Here is a 21,430-nt window from a genome sequence, read left to right as displayed (position 1 = left end):
TGGGTCAGCTACACAGTTGGCCTCTGTGAACAAGAACATGCAATCCAAGGTGGATGGCTGGGAGGCTGGGGGTGGGAGGGGGAGGGGGACCAAGGGCAGGAAAGCAAACCAGGCCTGAGACTGTATCAAACCATCTCACGACCAAAGAGTTCAAGGAATTTCCTTATTTTTTACAATTTTAAAATTCTTTCCTTATTTTTTAATCTTATGCAGTATCCTAGCTCTTTTTGTCTGTGATCAAATCACTTAGTCTGATAATACTCCATTTTCTTCTTGTGATCTGAAATCAACATGAAAACCTCTTATCTATGCAGATTTATCATTTCCCAAGAAACTTTCACTACTGGCAAGAGTCAAAAAATTTCAAAGCCAACTACTTCAAGAAAACGTGAGGCCGGATGCTTTCATCATCTCTATTAAACAAAACCAAACAGCTAAATCAGGAAGTAGATAATAAAGGACAAATCACATTTAGACAAAGACATGGTTACTTTTTTATTTGAAGGAAAAAAAAAGTATGTTTTAATAAATACTGCGGAAACATTGACCAAACAAACATACAAAGTGACTTCAACATTTAAAAAAAATGCAACGAAAGTTCTGCTTTATAACAGTTATAACTTATTTTCTCTTTACAATATTTAAATACAGAAAGCACTTGCCAGCTATTTTGTAACACTGCCCAAAGCATAATGCTGCATCAATCAAAGCATATTATGTTGGTAAAACGTCTGTATTTCGTGGGAAATGACTGGAATGGTATTTTCTTGCAGAGACAAAACAAAAGTGCTTGTAAGACAAAGAACTGAGTGTTGTAATTACCTTAATCTCCTCTCCTGCCACAATTTAATGGGAGCACAGCTTCAACACTTCAAAAATGAAGCTTTTATCATTGGAAAGAAAGCTCGTTTTCAACAAGCGCCAACAATAAACAGGTCAGATCTGGTTTCTTCTCTGAAAGAAGCTCTAAAAGGAACTGGTCAAAAAATATCTGTAAACTATTTTAAATGCTGATTATTTTATGTAACAACAGCAATCAAGTATTGAACACGGGCCTTGGCTGAATCTGGGTAAGTGAGGTTTAGCAATCACTCTCTGGAAATGCCCTAGTATAGCATCGGGACTGACATCACAGACTTTTCCTCTAAGGATTCTCTAAAGCTTAGGTAAGAGGGTCCTTCTCTTATAGCTGTTCTTTTAAAGAAAGTGAAATAAACCAAGAGATCATCAGATGCTGTCAACTTCCGGAGCTTCATCCCAAAATAATAGGCCTTTTGCTTTGTAGTTTTGGTAACTGAATTCCAGACAGCTTTACTCACAAACTGTGCTTTCTGCTACTATTCCTTCATTATCTCTTCAGGCGAAAATAGTACCTACATTATTTTCCCCCCTTGGATCACTTTAGGACGTCAAACCAAGACACCTCTTATATGACTTTGCATTTTCATCAATGATGGCAAAAGAAATCACACACCCTCTTTTCTAAACAGCGCACAAAAATATTACATTGAGCAATTTACCACTTTTTCATGACAATCACAATGATGAACAGAACCATCAGACTGAATAAAAACGGACATCTTTTTTCTAGTTGATCTATTTGATCTTTGTAGTGCTGGTCTGCATATCTTGCAAGACCCCAAAAGCTTTTCTCCAGAACCATCTTGCTCGGTTATCTTCAGGAAGGCAAGATTTCGAAAAGCCTCACCAACTTTTCCTCCCGATATCCCATGGGTCCTGATACAATTTCCATTTTAATGATGAGCTAGGAGGAAATTAGATCACATCCTCTAGAAAACTAAACGCTAAGGTCACAGTGCCAGTTCCCCAGTGAGGACGGTATATTAATATATACTTTTTTTGCAAAGGAGACTAAAACATTTAAAAATCAAATCAAAGTAGAGATCCATGAATAGATTGTAAAAAAGAAAACAAAAACGCAAGCACCATTCAGAGCGTGATTCTTTTTCGGGGAGGTCGTCGTATTCCTCCTTATCTAGCCCATGTGAATCTCTCTTTTTTTGGCATATTTTTCAAGTCACACTTCCAAACGCTTCAATGTGTTCACGTCACCACCTGTTCTACATGCCAAACCTAAGGACAGGATTCCAAAAAGATGAGCATCTTTTCAAACACCTCCTAAGCCTCCAAAATACGTGACTTCGGCTGTGCACTTCATTCAGATTTCACCTTTTTGTTTTGTGGTCCGTGTTCTTTACAGGAGACTTCCTTGTCCTCCTTAAAGAGAACGGAGGGTTCACATCACAGTGCAACTCTTTGCTTTGTCCTTTCGTAAGTCCGTAGCAACCGCAGAGAGTTCCGGTCTGCTGGGCATGTGTGAGATCCGCTTTGTGGCCCTCTGTGATTTGTTACGCTTAACGTTTTTATTTGTCTTGTTTACACACGCCAAAGTGGCAACGTGAAAAATGTCTCTGACGCTGTTTTCTGACTGTAAAGCTGAGCATTCGATGTAAGTGGCTGCCCCAATCTGTTTGGCCATGTTTGCCCCCTGAGAAGCAAAAGAATGCATCGTAATCAGCAATAAGGTTTGGGGGAAAGTGATAAAAGTGTCTTCCCAATACCACAAAATAATAATGCGGCGCAAAGCGTTTCTAATATGTGAACTGTATTTTCCAAGGGTTGCTGCAAAAAAAAAAAAAAAAAACTGCCCGGTTTTGAAAATTTAATTATTTCATAATACATTTTAATAATAAATTATTCCATAAATATCTGCAGTCAAGACTCAGTCCTAAGATGTTCGATTATCATCACTCAATAGATAGTGCTTGACTTTCCAGAGGTGCGAAAGTCTGATTTTTCTTGAGTGTAAAAGGTGCTCAAGACCAGTCAATAGACTGTATAAAAAACAGGGGTATGGGATGGGATTTAGAATCAATTTTGAAATGTATGGCCAAAATAAAATGAGGAAAGGAATAACACTGTTGTGGCATCTATAACTTTGGGAAACACAAAATACGGACTTTCTAAACCAGTGTAGACAGGAATAAGCACATGTGCATCAAAATGGCTTATTCCAGTAACTAGGTTTTTATTAGTTAGACATGTAAGACAAAGATGACTGCAGTATTTAAAATGATGAATACAAAGGAAAATTCTAGCTAACTCAACTTGAACGCTTTAGAATCTGGTGTTAAGTTTTAGGAGCAGGAACATCTGAAACCGATCCCCCTCGTTTCTAGTTGGGGGAAAACCCTACAGAAATGATGACTCTCTAAAAGACGGTTGTATGGAGTGTTCTACTTTACTGGCAGTGTTCTTCTTAAGTATTTTATTGTACTGCTGAGTGTAAAATAAGATTAACTCTCTCAAAGAGTATTACCAATTTGACCACATTCTCTCTTAGATCTATTTAACTTTAAACCCAGTGAGAGCTGCAGAGATATGCAAAGTGTAGAATATGATCCACTGTTTATATACTCAGTAATCAAATATCATGTGATTACCCTACTGAATGACAGAGCATTTCACATTTTAAAAGATGTTTCCCAAACTTGTCTTAATTTATGCATACATATATATCCTTATATAACCCTTATGAAGTAAACTGCTAAAAAAATATTGGAAAGCTTTTTGAAAGAGTCAGGCATCAAAGCACCATCAAAATCTCAGCCAAACCCCTACCTGCCCCAGATCGCTTTGCAGTCTTCACCATATGAGCTATGGGCTGTCACGAAGGGCTTAGATGCTCAGTGTAAAGGCACGGGCACAAAATTGCCAGTCCCTTCCTCCAGATGTCACCATCTCAACACGTGGTGCTCATTCTGCATCGTACTCAAGAGTCTTCAACCTGGAGCTGACCATTGGTTGAGCCTTTAGAAAAGCGGCTACTTTTATTTTATTATGAGTGATATTCTACCTCTGTCACTCTTTCTGAAAACCACATTTGCACCCTGACAATACATACCTGATCATAGGACACTGGTGTCTGTCTGTGATTTGAGAGCTCTACTAATGTACTAACATCTGTCCGAAGGTCAGATTTGCAGCCAACCAAGAGCATTTTGGTGTTGGGGCAAAACTCCTGGATTTCACCTTTCCACTGTGGGGGCGGAGAAAGAGAAGAAAGATGAAAAATTAACAAAGTGCAGGCATCTATATATTGGTAAACAATTCCTCCACTGGCAGACACTGGGAATGGGACTCAAAAAGAACATTTAGAAGAAAGTGTCACTTCAGATGAAGAAGCAAATTTGCATTTATCTTTCAGTATCTTTCAGATACTAAGTTTCACCACTTTTTTTAAAAAGATTTATTTATTGGGGCGCCTGGGTGGCTCAGTCGTTAAGCGTCTGCCTTCGGCTCAGGTCATGATCCCAGTGTCCTGGGATCGAGCCCCGCACCGGGCTCCCTGCTCAACGGGAAGCCTGCTTCTCCCTCTCCCTTGGCCTCTGCTTGTGTTCCCTCTCTCACTGTGTCTCTCTCTGTCAAATAAATAAATAAAATCTTTTTAAAAAAAAGATTTTATTTATTTATTTATTTATTTATTTATTTATTTATTTATCAGAGAGAGAGAGCGCGCACGCGCTTGAGCACACAAGCAAGGGAAATGACAGGCAGAGGGAGAAGGAGACTCCCTGCTGAGCAGGGAGCCCGACACAGGGCTCGATCCCAGGACCCTGAGATTATGACCCGAGCCGAAGGCAGATGCTTAACTGACTGAGCCACCCAGGCATCCCAAGTTTTACTACTTTTTTTTAAAAAATTTACTTATTTATTTGAGAGAGAGATAGTGAACGCATGTGTACGAGTGGGGAGGTGAGGGGCAGAGTGGGGTGAGAGGTAGAGGGAGAGGGAGAAGGAGAAGCAGACTCCCCACAGAGCAGGGAACCTGACATGGGGCTCGATCCCAGGACCCTGGGATCGTGACCTGAGCTGAAGGCAGATGCTTAACCGAATGAGCCACCCAGGCGCCCCAAAGTTTTACCACTTTTTAAAGCGGACCCATTGGGGAACACTTCTATATTTTATTATCTATTCTCCTTCTCTGTGACTCATTATCCGTCCCTACTGCAAGAGACTTGTTGGGTGTTGTCAGAAGGTAGCTTCAATAATTTCTTAATTATTGGGGTATCTCTGAAAGATAAAAGTGCTTTAGGAATAATTATATATTCTAACAACTGACTATCTCCTCAGATATGTTGAGCTAGAACTTCCCAGCATGGAAGGCTGGGAATAAGGCAGAGCCAACACAAGCACAGGTATGCACCCACGAATCCCATCAAGAAAGACTGATCACTACATCAAAAACTAATGATGTAATGTATGGTGAGTAACATAACATAATAATAAAAACAAATAAAGAAAGACTGAACTGCCACCACGGGCTGAAATTTCTAATGAGATTTCAGGGACGGGAGACAATGTTAATAAACAGAATGCCCTGCCCTTAAGGAACCTCTACTCAAGTGACTGAATCAACACAGACCCTGACATTTACAAAGGCCCATCTTTTGGGCTCTCGGGAAGGCATCTGGTCCTATAGCTCATACGCCCTTAAGTTAGTTTTAAATTACAGAAGTTGTTCAATGTTTCAATTTAGTCCAACTTGGCTAGCTATCACGTGACCTAACGAGAACTATTAGAACCTCCAGAAATGCCTAGCAGGGAATTCCAACTGTCCTCTTAAAGAGCAAAAGGCTGACTTTTCGTGGTTTCATTTCCTCAAGCTTGAAATGACCATCAGGATGGGAGTCAGGAGTTCGTAGTATTCCCAGGAGAGTCTGGCTCCTGGGGAGGGAGGATTGGAGGGCCAAGGTCAGGACCCAGGCTGGCTCTTGCAGCCCACACGCACAAATATGCAGTAAGTGCTCTACTAGGTACTGTGGTCATTACAAAGATGATTAAGACACAGCTGTGGAATTCACAGAGGAGCGAGGGTGATGAAGCCATGAATATAATACTAATAAGAGGGACATCCCGCAGGAGTCATTTAAAAGACCACTAGAAGGGACATCTCCAGATCTAGAGGTGTACTTTGGGCAGACTGAAGGAAGTAACACACTTTCCACGAGAGCCTAATTTATCCAACTACCTCCCTTCCTTCCTTTCCTCCAGAGTTATTTAGAAGCATCTCCCATTTGCTAGATGGCACTGGAGTAGCAACTGGAAGATGAACCAGAAAAAAAAAAGAAAAAGATCTATCCTGCTTTATGTCACTCTAAACTCTTTGATATTCAAGGACTTAAAGAGTCAATTAATCAAGACAAACCATAGCACAGGTTATCATGAGCCTTAAACTTCGCACAGATGTAAAACACATTCATTAATATCTCTAAGGCCAAAGTCACTATTCATTAGGTCTCAGAAGACAAAAGCAAAATAAAACAAGAGCAAGGCTTTTCATCATAAATTATGCATAACCTGATACTACACATCCAGTGAAAACCAGTACATAAGCAATCTCTTTTATCTACAGACAAGCAGTAGACATGTTGTTATGTTGTTCTTCAGCTGTGTAATGACTCTGGCCTCCTCTGCATGTCTAGCAATTGCTCACAAGCCTTGAAGACAGGAAAGCTGTATTCCTGCCGGAGTCTGACAAACATTAGCATTATTTGTGTTAGATAACACCTTACTGAAAATTGAACGGAGTTAAAAAGAGTCTTTGATCTTTTAAGAAATTCATATTTCATTGAGCTAATTGTGTTTGTCATGTTTGGTAAGGAGACAGGGGTGAGGGGAGAATAAATCGCCTTCAAATCCTAATTTCATAGTGACACCTAAGACAAGCAGTCAAGTATAATAGGGAAATGTAAACTAATAAAAACACGCAAGATAATGAAAACACTACCTTGCTCTCAACCACATCCTCTGCCTTAGTGCATGGAGAAGAGCGGGTGCTCTATAGAAGGGTCTGATTCTGAAACCTCACAGCACTCAGGCCAGGACTGAGAAAACAGCTAGTGGCTAATACATGCTGATTCATGGACACACATGCCTTCTGTGACTACCAGGAGGTTTAGTCCTAGGTTGGCAGAGGCCCAGGAACACTCCTCCCTCCCACTGGCCTCCCCAGGACCTGTGACCCAGCCTGCAACAGGCTCCCTTCCTCCTGACCTCCCCCTGGTTCCAGCCTGAGCTTGCTCAGGGCCCTTCTCCACCTACTGAACCTCATGAACCCCCAGAAACTAGGTGTGTTATCTACCTCATGTTTACAACTAGTGTTTTTATTACTCTGTGCTATCTCTCTGATCACAATTCACTCCTCTCCTCCTGTAATAGTTCTATTTCTAATAAATAACATCACTGCCGAAGCACAGTTTCTATATTAAAATGGCAATTACTGCATTCATCTCACTATCTCAATTGAGGCCAAATGTAAACCTGTAAACTAAGGCACAAACTATAGGGGAAATGAAGGATGAAAAAAGAAAACACATGCTTGAGAGTAATCAAATATAATTATTTTTAGCTGCACCATTTCTGCCCAAAGGATAAACACAGAGGCTCTTTAGAGGGTATTTTGTTTTTTAAAATGAAAGAAATTCTTAAGCAGGTTCATCATCAAAACTTGTGACATGTATGTGTGGAAATGCTGTTATGGTATGCGAGTGTTTTTTTTTTCCAATGTTTTAATTACAAAATACATAGCACAGTATTAAGTAGAGTGTTGGGGCTCCCCAGCCAACCCCCCGTGTCTGTTTTACCCATGGGCCGGGACTGAATTGGGCCCTCATCCCCAGCACTTGCCTTTTTTAGGACGCTGTCCAGAGTCTCTGGCCTACTGATGTCAAAGCAAATCAGCACAGCATCTGAATCCGGGTAAGAGAGGGGCCGGACGTTGTCATAGTAAGGAGAACCTGAGAAGAAACAAAGATACACACATTTTCAGATAAAAATTCCATGTATCCATCATACATGAACTCCGCCCTTCTGAATTAGATCCCTTGAATATCACATGGCCCCATTCCCACCTCTTCTAGTTCTTAGAAAAGAATGCAAACCAGCAAAAGCCCAGTGGTAATATATTCAATTTCCACCAGAAGACAACGAAGACTCACTGGTATCTGTCTCAAATTCAAGGGGAGGAGCCAGGACCTTAAGTTGAAATCTGCACAGTCCAGAGTCCCTAAAGGCACCTGGGTGATGGGCAGAGCGGAAGCATCAGAAGTCAGGTGGCTTGGGGCGCAAATCCATCTCCACCCCTGAAGTCGGGGGCCAAGGTAGATTTAGGACTCTGTGTCTCTGATTCTTAATTCTAAAATGAAGATGACAACAGTACTACCCAGGATTAAATGAACCCGGGCAGTGACTGGCACTTAGTAAGGGACTGATAATTATTAACTCTGGTTATGGTTGTGATGTTGCTATTATAAGCAGAGTGGTAACAAGCACCATAAAGGGAGCTACTTCTTGGGAAAGAGCCCAGAACTCCGGATCTCTCTGATAATAGGATGGGATGAGTGGGCGAGGGAGGAAAGGGCCAGCTCTGCAAAGAGAACCCCAGCAAGCACAGAGCCACCCTATGGCACAAAGTTACAAGTTTAGATAAGCCATTGACCTTTGAGCTTGCTTACTGAAACTTACCCCCAAACCCTGTATGGACTCTCTTCCTGTTACAACCAAAGAATGTAATAAATGCCATATTGGATGATGTCCCTTTTTTACACAGTTCCATCTCGGGAGAGGGAAGGATCTCAGCCCGAGTTAAATCCAGGGTACCCAAGAGGTTCAAGTTACCAGCCAATTAATACAACCCCAGAACCATCTCATCGTTTAGAAAATTTCTTCTATTCCTTTAAGAATCCCAAAGGATGGGCAATTACATGAAGTCAATTGTTAGAAAATGCTGTGACTATAAAATTAAACCCAGCTTGCCAATGTTATTTGTTCTTTAAGAAAATCATTTTCCATATTCCATATACTGACGTTTCACAGGCCATCACATGAAACTCGTTTCACATGCATACATATTTGAGTCCAGAAGAGGGAAAGAAAATCTAAGCTACCAACTGTTTTGAAACCCAATTTCATTTTGACATCACCTTCCATTTCCAGCAGAAAAACATGACATGTCCCCGGAGAAATCAAAACCCCCATAGTCAAAGTCAGGAGGAGAGAAAGACTGAAGAAGCTTTTAAAATAATCCCTTACAATTCTATCAAAACAACATTTTTCAGGAGGCTGCTCTGAGACCTCTAAGTTACTATAGTCAGGGTGCATCGTCCCTATTTACAGTATATCTCCGGTCCCCAGCATTCACGACATGACCCCATGAACACGGTGGCCTTTTCACTAGCTGCTTTCAGGATGGATGTGACAACTTCAAGCTGGCTGTGTCTACAAGCAAGGAAGACAGGAATGTTCTAGGAACCAGAAAGAAATCTAAGCCAGAATTTTTCACGAGCTACAGTAGCTCCCTACACACATCTGGAATCAGGACTCTGGTGTAACAGCGACTGACAACTGAAAGACACTTTCCAAAAGCTTAAAGGTTTAGAGTTAAAAAAAAAAAAAACCAAGTCGTTTTAAATATTAAGGCATACTGGAATGAAGCTGTCTCTGAAAATGACAAGTTGCGACTGCTTTTTCAGCCACCTGAAGAAATCTGAGGTCAAGAGAATAATTCACAAACAGCTCACTAATTTAAGCATTTTTGAGAGGTCTCAGAAATGAGATGGCTTATCACTATATCTGGGTATTATGGTTCTTTCTGTATTTGTTCTGTGAAGTTCCATTGCAACCTCTCTCGCTCTGGGTCCAAAGTCTAACTTTAACACAGCTTCTTCTGTAAACATTTAGAAAGTCTCTTGCCAAACAGAGTCAGAAAATTCCAGATTGTAGAGAGGAAGTCCAAATACCAGACACGTGCACGAGGACTTCCTCTGCTCTTCCAAGTTGGCAAGATAGGACATGACCCCAAGTCCATAAAGTATAGCTCTCCAACAATTCCAGTGGTCAGGAGCCCAACAAGGCCTCAGAGATCTTTCTTGGAAATCACTCACATTACAAAACACAACTAACTCACGGTGGCTACTTTCCAGCCTCTATCAGACCTGAACTTTGGAGAAAAGGCAACTCCAGGTGCTTTCAGGACAGGAGGACTAAGACTGGATGAGAGCACTCACCACTGGTCTTGGATCTAAGAGCACTCTACATAACAATGGAGACCATCTTTGCTCAATACAAAATTTAGGAAAGACATCTGGGGAATTACCAAGGTGCTAAAATAGAATAATTAACACTGGGACTACCAGTAAAATCCGGGAATGGTTTCAGCACTCAGGTCACCACGTGGCTGCAGAGAATACCCCTCCCTCCCTTTGTAGACTGGGCTTCCTTCCCCCACCCGGTTTATGGCCACAAAGAGGATCTGGCTTTGTCTTCAGGCCTCAGTCAAGGCTGAAGACTCCAGCTTACTACTTACAAATGAGCTGCCTTCTGTGCTTAGTAGGTATACCCATATATCTGCAAAATGTAGACACTGGGCTGACTTGAAAATGAAAACAGTTTGCAACCGAAACCAAATTCTTATGGAGGTTTGTTTCTGCCTTTGTTTTTATTTTGTTTAATATTTTGAATGAAAATACATTTGTAGGTAAAGGTTCCTGAGAAGGAAGCCACCTTTCTTGGTGAGGTAGAGAGGTAATTTTAAAGAGCTTTAACAAGATCTAATTAGGAATGACACTTTGATCCTGTCTTACTACTTTTGCTAATGAACGGCACTTTCAGATCAACAAGTGTCCCAACGGGGTAATAAAACTGATCTCCACATTTATTAGTTATAAGCATAATTTGTCTAACCACCAACTACAAGAGTAATTTGTCATTAAAAATAAAAAGGCCATTTGTTCATTTTATTTTTTGATAGGGTTAAGAGGAAAACTTTTTTTGGATTGAAAAATCTGTCTCTATTGTTTTGTAGTAAAGAAAAAAGAGACAATATAGAATTATAGAGAACTGTTCTACCAGGAAAAACTCGGTAACAATTCATCAGCTAAGCAGGGCCTTCAGTTAAAAAAAAAAAAAATCCTGTGTAATTTGACAGAGTCCACTCTGTGCTTAAGCACTTTGATTTCTTCCCTATTCTTCCCATAAAGCCTGTGCTACTGCACAGAGGACGTAAGAAAAGCAAAGCTGGAGAGTGCAGGGTGTGATCACTGGCATGCCTGGGACAACTCACCAGCCAAGGGAAAATGAAGAGGAATTCCAGGAATGCCCCTGGGAAGTGACAAGCAATGTGGGGAGCCAGAAGAGACACCAAACACGAGCCCGGAAGTAAGCCGACCAAACAGACAATGTCTGCCTCTAACTTCTACATCCCTCCAGAAAAGTCTGCAAACATTCCATGTAGCCAAACAGCAAAACACTTCTATGGATTTAAGAGATGCACGTGAAAAGCTTCCAGGGTAAGTGTAGGACTGAACCCAACACAAGGAAGGGCGCCCCACATTCTGTAAGTAAGGAAGTACATATGGCCGGTACTCTAGCACCCAGCAATGTGCTAGGGCCTAATTTAGGTAGTCCAGGTGCTGAGCTTTGCTCAAGTCAAGTACAACTCTTTCTCAGCATGTGGGACTGGCTCCATGCCTATGGGAATTCCCAGGTGCTGCATTTCTGTTCCACCCCACAAAACTCTAGGCACACAGCACTATTCCAAAGTCCTTTCTAATTCACCTATCAGACCATCAAAGGGAAAAGTCTCGGAAACTCTATATTGTAAAGACACAGCTACAGCACATATGTAAAGTGTGTCCATCCCCTGCCCAATTCAGTCAAAAAGTTTTGTTCTGAGTAGACCAGAAGCAGTAGGCAATTGGGGTTCTCAAGAGTTCTCTCAAGCTTGGCAAACATCAGCAAAGTTCTAAAAGGCTTTTGAAATTTCAGGTCTAACCATCTTTGTCTTCAAGATCATTAATTCTGGGTGACAGCAATTATTTCCAGCCCAAGAATAGTCACAAAGTGCCTCACCCAGAAACTAATTCTGCAGACACATAGCTGCTTGCTTCAGTCATCCGTCCACAAAGATAGAACACACCATATATGTCCATAATTAAATGTATATGTAAGAAGATTCATGCCCAAAAGGGAGGCTTTCTGGAACCTTTTGCAAAACCAGTTCAAACACTGAGGCTTTACAGGAGCTTGAGAGCTGCAAACCCTTCTAGTTGAGTATTTCATAAACATAACTTCCTTCTCTTGAACGTAAAACTGAAAAACTTCCCCATCCCGCATAAGAAATTCCTACCAAGAACAATAAAATTGGGACTACTGTATAATTTTGGCAAAGAAAATATATTAACCTTTGGTATTTTTAGTGGCCAACAAGAGAACATGTGCACTGAACAGCAGCTACCATGTGAGCCTGTATGCGCTGCCCAGTTATTAGCAGATTCCATTTCCTCATGCCATCTCTACTGAGAGTGAAAACTTCAAATCAGCAATGATCTCAAAAATGTGAATCAAGCCTGGGCAGAACTTTTGTGTCTGGCTTAGTACAAGACTCTGTTGTATTATTTTTCCCAAGTAGTCTGCACTATGAGCGCCATGCCCATAAAAATGCAACAAACATTCCCACGGAGGCAATTTCCTTTGTTTCTTCAGAAGTTCAAATTAATAGGAATTATAAACAGATTTTATGAAAATTTGAGGGCACTGCTGTGTTGCTATAAAAACACAATCAATATTTTCAATTTCTGAGGGCAATGCAGGTCCATAGTTGGAGAGAAAGTCAAAGAGGCAGAAATGATTGCTATTTTTGAGCTTTAAATAAAACTTTGGATTTAAATGCCTAATTTTATTTAGATACTTAAAAAAGTAGAAGACTCAAAATATTTTACTTAAAGTAGAACCATGGTAGGTCACAGAACATTAGGGATAAGTACAGACGGGTATTTTCAAAATTACATTATCATTCCGTAATAGATTGAAGATTTTGTCTTTTATATACTAAAAGCATCTGATCCCTTGGAGGAGAGTCCCATGAGTGAATTCACCTTGCCACATGCTGTCTTGTGTCATCAGGCTCATTTTTCAAAACGAATGTGTACAACACCTGATAAAACTTCTAAGGCAGCTTACATTCCATGCCAGTGAAATTTCTATTTTGTCAAGGGGGTCTCTGAGTAAAGTTGCCAGTATATAGTAACCGAAATGTTTAAAGGGCCTCAGGAAATGGCTAAGGCACAACTAATTCATTTGGCACAGCCCACCAAGCACCATGAGCTATTTGGAGAAACCATTGGTCCTTGGTGTCATATCTATGTGCAGGAACTGTATCGATGAGGAAACATCTGGTTATTTCACATGGTATCTGAATAACCAATCTGGACACCTCACTGAAATGCGCAACTTAGCAAGAAACCAGACGGGGGGTGCGGAACGTGACTAAATGAGATTTTTAAAAAGGTCTAGAGATAGATATGGACTTAGAAAGGGAATTTATACTTTTTTTTTAATGCATGGTGGACAAATCTCCAAGTATAGTTTTATATATGGCTTATTGAAAATCACCATGCAAATTCAGAGGTCTGTTTTGCCTTAATCTGCATCTCTTACAGAGTTTCAGGGTGAACACTGAGTTGAGCCTGGTTTTGAAAGTCTAAGCTGCTAGGGATCATTACCACCTTAAAATCTAACTGGTTTTCTGCAATTTTGCCCTTGATATTCACATCACAAGTTTTCCTGCTTCTCTGGCTTCTTTGTAAATCCTTGCCCTCTTCCTTTCTCAAATGAGATTAATTTAAGTGAGAATTCTTCAACTTTCAGAATCTTGTTTTCACTGAGAGCCATTAAATGTAGGCATGTTTTCAAGAGGGAGGGATGTTAAAGACTTCTTAAGAACTGAGTCAACTTCAAGAGATAAGGAAGGAATTGTGGTTTCATTGAGAATGAGTCACCAGTCAGGGGGTGGGCTGGACCTGTGGCCTTCAACTCTTCTTTGGATCTTCTTTCTGTGGGGTGAATCTGGCTTTAGAATCTCTGGACTCACCCTCCTATAAACAAGGACTAAGGTACCAAAGGGGCGGCGGTGGGGAGCAATGAGTACCTTGAGGGCAGGAACTGCTTTGCCCCTCCCCCCCTCCCCTGCTCCCACAGCACCTAGCAGAATTCCTGCACACAGAGTACCTTAAAAAACACGTCCTGGCTTTCTAATCATTTCCATAGGACTTGCCTTGATATGTTAATTTACATGTTCAATTACAAAAAAAGGGACAGGGAACTCTTTTGAAGCTGCTTTTCTGGATTAATTACACACTAATCCCCAACACTGCTGAAACACTTCTATCCCTGTTAAGAAATATTTCACTTCAGTGCTTGTCAGGAAGACCATTCTTCAAATGTTACGGATAAGGTACAAATATAATATGCATTGACTTCTGTTTGTATAGGAGTTTGTCCTCAAAGACGGGCCAAGGGTAATTGAGATTTTTCTTTTTTCCCTTTTCCTTTAAGTATAAGATTTAAAGAATACTACATTCTCTGTTAATTATGCTAAAAACCAACACAGAAAGTGCTAACTTTAGCATCCATGGACTAAAAGCTTGTACCATGACAAGATTCAAAAGAGTGTTCATGAGGCGATAGCATAGTTATTGTGGGGGAATTTTAGCAGCTGAATTGAGTATTTTATAACTAATAATATGCTTTAAATAAAATGTGCATTAACTTGCACTGGTTAAAAGCTGGCATGAATGATTATTACTCCCTAAATCACATGTGCTGAAATTACACCGCAATCAAATCACTTGGGAAAAGATATGGCGATCCTTAAGTGACTAAGTTCCTATTATTAGTAGGCATGTGGCTTCATGCTATAAATTGCTTCTGTGCTTGGCAAATGTGGCACATTCTGAAACACAAGATATTAGAACTACTTTGGTCTCACTTATCACTTCAAAATGTTGAAACCATTACCCATTGCTTTGCAGGAACTCACTGAGTGAATCTGAAAGTCATTAGGAGCATTTCTGCAACTAGAAATAAAATGCTCACCTTATCAATGAAAAGGCAGTATTTCTCATTAAAGCCCAGAATATGATGGTTCTGCATCCAGAAACTACCTTTAAATATCCCCGCTTTTAGAGGATTTACTGCGGCATTATTTAAAAGAAGGTTTTGTTTACTTTGGGGGGGTGGCTGGAATAACTTCAAGAAGCTATAAGAAATTAGGTGGCAAATTGCCATTTGTGGTTGCTTTAATTGGTGTGTGCCTTGAGGGTGGGAAGGAGGAAGTGTTTCCTACCTGAGGAGGATCTAAAGGAGGCATCAGCACTAGGGACTCCTGACTAGGGAAATACACTGTAACCAGGTGGAACAAGGGCCTTAGGTAAAAGAACCGGACAAAATGAGCTCAACATAGGTTGAACAGCAGCTACACTAGGCAGGGAGAGCTTCTTTCTCCCCACTCCCTGCCCCATCAGGGCTATATGACTCTTAGGGACAAGACTATAAATTAACACTGCATCTCTAAGGCCTAGCAGAGGGCCTGTTCATAGTAGATGTGAAAAGAAAGGAGGGAGAGAGAGAAAGAGAGAGAGTGGAAAGAACTGTGAAGTACTGTGCCTCAAAAAGTGGGGAATGAATTCTCTTCTCTTGGTACAAAGAGGCCCCACATACCCTAATTCCACTTGATGTGCTTTCCTATACCCAAAGGAGCAATTTTGCCTATGCATCATTGCATGACTGCTGGAGGGAAAAGGAGACCCCTGATGAGAAGCTGTCCAAGCACAGAACCCACACAAGACAACTACTTCTGTCTCCTAAATGCCCCTCTGCTAGGAGGCTAGACAGGATGTGAATACCATGCAAAGAACAACGTTTATGCCATCTCTCTTCCTACCTAAGGGAAGTGAGGCATGCCTCATTTTTCTTATTAATCGTTAACTTTCACAGAGTTCTAAAAGGGGGGAAAAAACCTGACATTTAGGACTTTAAAGACTTTGGCTGGAATGTTCTCTCCAGAGTTAAACTGACAGCAGTTGGAAAAAATAAACGTATCAAGAGTCATCAGGCATATGCAATTATTTTCACAACCTGAACTAAACAAATGTCTTAGTGGGCAAAGAAAATGTCAAATATTTGTCAAAAAATAATGCTGTTCAGAAATCTGTTATGAAAACCTTGAGATGAAGTAGGAAAATGTTCGGTACTTGATATGATTATCATATCTGCATCAGAGCTGATGCAATGGCTCTTACTAGGTGTTTTTCACTCATGGATGATAAACCATTTTTGGTGGAAACAATCTATTCTTAGAATTTAACAAGTGCTTGGTGACCGTGCTTAATTAACTAATATTTCACCTCACAAACAGCATAATAGGATTCTAAATTCCCTTATGCCTTTTTCCCCCCATTTGTATAAATCTAAATTCCAACTAAGATTTCATTACCAGATAATTCTGCAGTGTGATGTTTTCTTAATCACGGTTTTTTCAAACCTTTATATTTTAGTTAAACATGAATAGGTTTTGTTTCATTAAATAAAAATACCAGTGATTATTTCACTACAGACTTCATTTCAGGTGATTATCTATAATCTGATGAAAGGCAGTGTTTATAACGTTGCCATTCTTTGTGCACAGGTAATTCAGTGGTAATAAATGTCAGGGAATCTTATCTCCCTGGAAACTATGCATATGATTATTCATTTGTTCATTTAACAGATTTTACTCGGTGACTACTGTGTGCAAGGCATGATGTTACGTGTGCAGGGACTACAAACTCTCCGGCATGGATTAAATATTTGAGAATATCTGAAGTGCTTTTATCTGCACACGTGAAGCATAGCCTCCAACTGTAAACTGACAACATTTTGTTTTTCTAGCCTTTGGAAAAACAACGTGCCTCTTCTCTCCTAAAAAAAGTCAATTTAGCCCTTTGGTCGCTGAATCTAAAATCTCCATTGGTGGTCCTGTGACTCATGAAGCAGGACACAGGGGAGGCATAACCCAGCATTCCTGTAAGCCCAGCCATGCCCCCTCCCTACCCAACTGAGTCTCCTTCCTAAATCCACCAGGAAAGGGTGGCACTGTTCAGAACCTGGCTTGGGGGTAGTGGTGAAAACCCCAGCATGGGATGAGAGATCCACTGGGACTCAGAGCTGAAGCCCACAGAGGTCCTGGGAAACAAAAGGACTTGCCTGCCTGGTGTACTAAGGCCAAGAAGCATGGAGCTGGGAGAGATCCTGCACATTGTCTAGCTCTGTATCTTTTTTTCAGATGATGAAATGAGACTCAGGGAGGTAGGGATTTGCACACAGAAATCCCTGGTAACCAGTAGTTAAGATCTAAACACGGATTTTTATCAACACTGGATCAGAATTACAGACCCCATGCCTACATAATTCTTATCATGCATTAGGTCCAAACAGGCTGGGGGAGGGTTAAGTACTGACGCTAATTATTGGTACCATACCAGCTGTCCTGCACTCCAGGTATAACAAATATCACGATGTGTCTGGGAATTAGGGCCCATTAAGTACTAGGCTGTGTAACAATTCCGATAACAGGAACTACTGAAGTAAGAAAACACTTCCATTCTGTCTATCCACATCTTCCCTGTAGTCGTGAGACTGTGCGTGCACAGCCCGGTACAAAACACCGTGAGGTTCTGGTTCTGCTGCCCCTGGTCAAGCTTGAGGAAGAGCCTGACTCTCTAGAGGGAAACAAAATCAGCGCCTCCCACTGCAACACTATGAGCATCTGGCACCGGCCGTGGAGAGGCGCTCGTGCGAGACTTCTCGTTTGCCTTTGTGCAGGGACTGCCTCTGGCGACCCTGTCAGTCTGGTCCCTTCCTTATGCTCTCTAATCCCCTATGTCCCCCGGGGGCTCCTAAGGTTAAAACCAAGGGCTGCGGGAAGCTCGCACAGTCCAAAAGCACCTCCACGAGGCCACTCCCAGCTGGGCGCAGGTCCACCGCGGGGGCCTCCCTGCCTGACAGCAACGCCTGCGTGTTGGCACTTGCGCGCTCCTCCTTGCTAGTTTCACCCGGGATTTGGCTCGGTTCACCCGCAGCAGCCCAGCTCCCTGCTACGCTCCCAGACCGAAGCGCAGGGGCCTTCACCGGGCCTTCCCGGTGGCTCCTCCTCCTCCAGAGGCGACACCCTTCTGGGAAACGGGATTCTTCCCGTCCCCGCTCCGACCCTCCCAGCACCGCAGGGGGTGTGCGTGTGGGGGTGGGGGGTGGGGGACGGGTACCAGCCCGAAATTCCAGGGAGCCTCCCGCCCTCACGGCGCCTGACCCAGCCCAGATCCCTAATAGCCGCGTGCTGGGAGCCTCCCCCGCGGAGTACCGGTCCCCTCTACCACCACAGGCCAGGTAGGTGGGTGGGCGTAGAGAAGGCGATAACCCGGCCTTGAACCCCAGACCCTGGAAAATAATTCACCACGACGCCAATAATTCAACTGGGCAGGAAGGTCAAAGGCGAAGAGCGCTGCCCGCGGCCTTGTAGGCTGGCGGAGGGTGATGCAGTGGGGGGTCGTCAGGAGGGAACGGCGAGGGAACGGCGAGGGCCCGGGTGGGGGGGGGGGGTTGCGGCGTGATCACTTGGGGCTGGCGAGGGGTGTCGCATCTGCAGATCCGCACCGAGGCTGCGCGGGCGGCCGGCGGCAGAAGACGAGGGCCGGCGACCGCTCTGCCGGGTGCTGCCCGCGCCACCAGCGCATTCCTGGCTGTAGGCGTCACGGGCGCCGCGGCAGCTTGCGCTCACATTGCTCTCCCCCAAGCGCTGAATACACACGTAACTGCATCGCTTCGGGGATTTTCTCCCACCTCCCACCACTCCCGCTGCGCTCCCCGACTCTCCGACAATCATTAGGTTAGCTCCTGGAGGGGCGCCCGCCGCGAGCAAGGTAGTTCTGAGGCGGCGCATGCATTCCCCCCTCCACATCGGGCCGCCTGGGCCGCCCACAGGCGACTCGGGAACGACCCTCCCTCCCCCCGGGCCAGCCGCTCCCCGGCCACCTGGCTACAAGCGGTTCCTCTGCGGGGTCATCCGGCGGGCACACAGCGCCCTTCTCCCCCCACTCCCATTACCCCCTACCCATCATCGTCCCCCACCCCCACCCATCAGGGACAAAATGTTCACCCAGCAGGGACCGCGGGAATCCCTCGGAAGAGGCAAAGTTAACCCAGGGGCGCCGGCTGCGCTGGTGGTGCGCGGTTGGGTGCTTGGGAGCGTGCCACGCGCTGGGTCCCGAGACCCGCCACGCACCCTTGTGGTGCTGGAAACCCGCCCGCCCCAAGCGCCACGCGGTCCGACGACTCTCTTACCCGAAGTGTCCCACAGGCTCAACTCTATTCTTTGTGTGTCGATTTCAAAACTGGCTGTGTAATTCTCAAACACTGTAGGGACGTAATTCTGGACAAACAAAATGGACAGAGGAAGGAAACAGGGCAAAAAGGTTATCTAAAATGAACGACACCCGCACAACACCCTCTGAAAATCGCTTCCTCACTCCCCAATTAAAAAAAAAAAAAAAAAAAAAAAAAAAAAAAAAACGCACACACCGGACACGCGGACCCTTTCCGAAACCCGGGACTCAACACCCGTACCACCCTGCTCTCCAAGACCTGAGGATCCAAACCTCCCAACCCGGGGTTCCGCACACAGGACCGAACAAGTTTCAAGAGGCTAACAGCAGAATGTACAGACGCGTCCCCTGAACGCTTCCAGCTCACTTTCCCTTTCCGGGCAGTCTCACCAGGGGGAAAGTAGTAAGAAAGACTGCTTAGAAAATCGGGTAAAGGGGGAAAGCGAGGAGAAGCCCAACCCGAGACGGGGGGATTCCCGCAGGCCGACCCCCTCCCTCGTCCGAGCCCCGGCCGGCCACACTCACCTCGGGGAAGCAGTCTTTGGCGAAGACATGCAGCAGCGCAGTTTTCCCACACTGACTGTCTCCCACTACTACTATCTTGCATTTCACGTTCTGATTAGGATCCATGATAGATTTACTAGATAATTTCTGGCTGGCTCTTCTCTCCTTCATTGATCTTGCCTTATTTTCTCTTGGAACAGAAATTTTCTCTTAAGAGGAAAAAATATATATTTCTCTCTCTATAAAAAGCAGATATAAAAATACAACGCAAAGCGGGTGGGAACTCCTGGAGCGCAGCACAGCCGAGGGGCTAGAGGAGCCAGGCTCGTTACTCCCCTCCAAGTTTTATGCCTGACTCCACACCGCGCTTCCCAAGTCCAATTCCGATCCGACTGCTTTGTTCCACGCTCTCTGCGCGGCTTTATACGCCCGGCCTTCCAATCCTCTCTCTCAATGAGAGAAGGAAACTGATCCGCCTCCTCCCCTTTTATGGAGCCTGGGAGCAAGCGCGGTCTCCTTACTTGCCGAAAATGTAAACAGTGCGCCCTCTAGGGTGACCGTGTGGGATCTATTTCCAGACTAAGTCTCTGGGACAACTTGAACACCCCAACTATGCTTTGCTGATAGGATGGGACTGTACAAGTCCAGGAGGAGGTGGGAAACGGAATGTCTGTGCATATTGATTTTTATTAGGATTCCTCTAAAAACCTTTTAATAGGGGCTGATTTACATAATCCTCATGAACATTTGTAAAAGCAAAAACATTTCTCACCCAAGTTGAAACATAGTTAAAAAAAAACAGGAAGTAAATCTTGGATTGGGTAGAGTTAAGTGGTTGTGTTATAGGAAGCAAATCTTGGGTTGGGAAGGGTTAAGTGGTTGTATTTATTTATTTTATTTATTTATTTATTTATTTATTTTTAGAAAGAAACGGTTTGTATCAAGTATATAGGCCATGGAACAATAGCTAAGCCAGGCTATTTCAGATGCGGGATCTGGCTTGTCTGGGTCACAGCAACACACTGGCTTCTGAAACCTGTCAGTTTCAGTCACTCAGGAGGAGGCAGAAAGGTTTTGAGGAGTGGGTACAGGAGGTGGGAGCAGAGAAAAAAGAAAAGCAGAAGATGCTTATAACTGAGTGCAAAACCCATTGTAAACTCAGCCCTATTGCACTAGGAACCCAAACACACAAGGCAGCCATTCCCCCTTGTTGCAATGAGATGGGTAGGAGGGTATTTGATCCTGCCCTGGTTTCTTCTCTCTGTAGCCTCCCCTTCCCAAGAATCAGAGATGTACCCAGAAAACACAAATATGCTTAGTTGGAAAATGCAGGCACAACTCTGCTCCCTCTCCCCCTCATTTTTACACCCATCCCCCTTCCCACCCACCCCCAAAATCTAAAAGAGGAGCAAAATGGCCATGTGTTTGTTCTTTTTTCCTTATCAGAAGTCCTTCTTTTCCCATTTTCATCTCCTATGTTTCAAATGGAAAGGTTTCAACTATTAAAATGTAGTAAGGACATTGGCCAAAAATCTTATAGGTACCCTTATGGTGACTTCTAGGCTTGTAAATGAGAAGGTGAGGTGAAAACCCAGAACGTTCAGGGCGCCTGCGTGGCTCAGTCAATTAAGCGTCTGTCTATGGCTCAG

At 43.3% G+C, this 21,430-nt stretch overlaps 1 protein-coding gene across 1 annotated transcript; it reads right to left on the bottom strand.

The window, feature by feature from the left end:
• Positions 1 to 538: 538 nt before the first annotated feature.
• RND3 (Rho family GTPase 3) lies at positions 539 to 20,215 on the bottom strand. Its single transcript, XM_028113149.2, has 5 exons — positions 19,803 to 20,215; positions 19,237 to 19,324; positions 7,711 to 7,820; positions 3,926 to 4,060; positions 539 to 2,509 (listed from the first exon to the last, which is right to left on the bottom strand). The coding sequence occupies exons 1-5, from the start codon at positions 19,950 to 19,952 to the stop codon at positions 2,258 to 2,260; spliced, it is 735 nt and encodes a 244-aa protein (XP_027968950.1). The 5' UTR covers positions 19,953 to 20,215; the 3' UTR covers positions 539 to 2,257.
• Between the last annotated feature and the right edge of the window lie 1,215 nt (positions 20,216 to 21,430).

This window comes from Eumetopias jubatus, unplaced genomic scaffold (assembly GCF_037043125.1).
Source record: "Eumetopias jubatus isolate StellerSeaLion01/CBP00866 unplaced genomic scaffold, mEumJub1_p1.0 scaffold_3, whole genome shotgun sequence".
NCBI classification, from domain to species: Eukaryota; Metazoa; Chordata; class Mammalia; order Carnivora; family Otariidae; genus Eumetopias; species Eumetopias jubatus.
This window is presented reverse-complemented; position numbering and strand designations above follow the sequence as displayed.

Excerpts from the sequence above, each read along its gene's own strand:
- RND3 (XM_028113149.2), bottom strand. The coding sequence starts at position 19,952 with ATGAAGGAGAGAAGAGCCAGCCAGAAATTATCTAGTAAATCTATCATG. Across the intron at positions 7,821-19,236 it reads GAGCCTGTGGGACACTTCGG|GTTCTCCTTACTATGACAAC; the intron begins GTAAGAGAGTCG and ends GTTTCTTCTCAG. Across the intron at positions 2,510-3,925 it reads CACCAGTGTCCTATGATCAG|GGGGCAAACATGGCCAAACA; the intron begins GTATGTATTGTC and ends TTTGCTTCTCAG.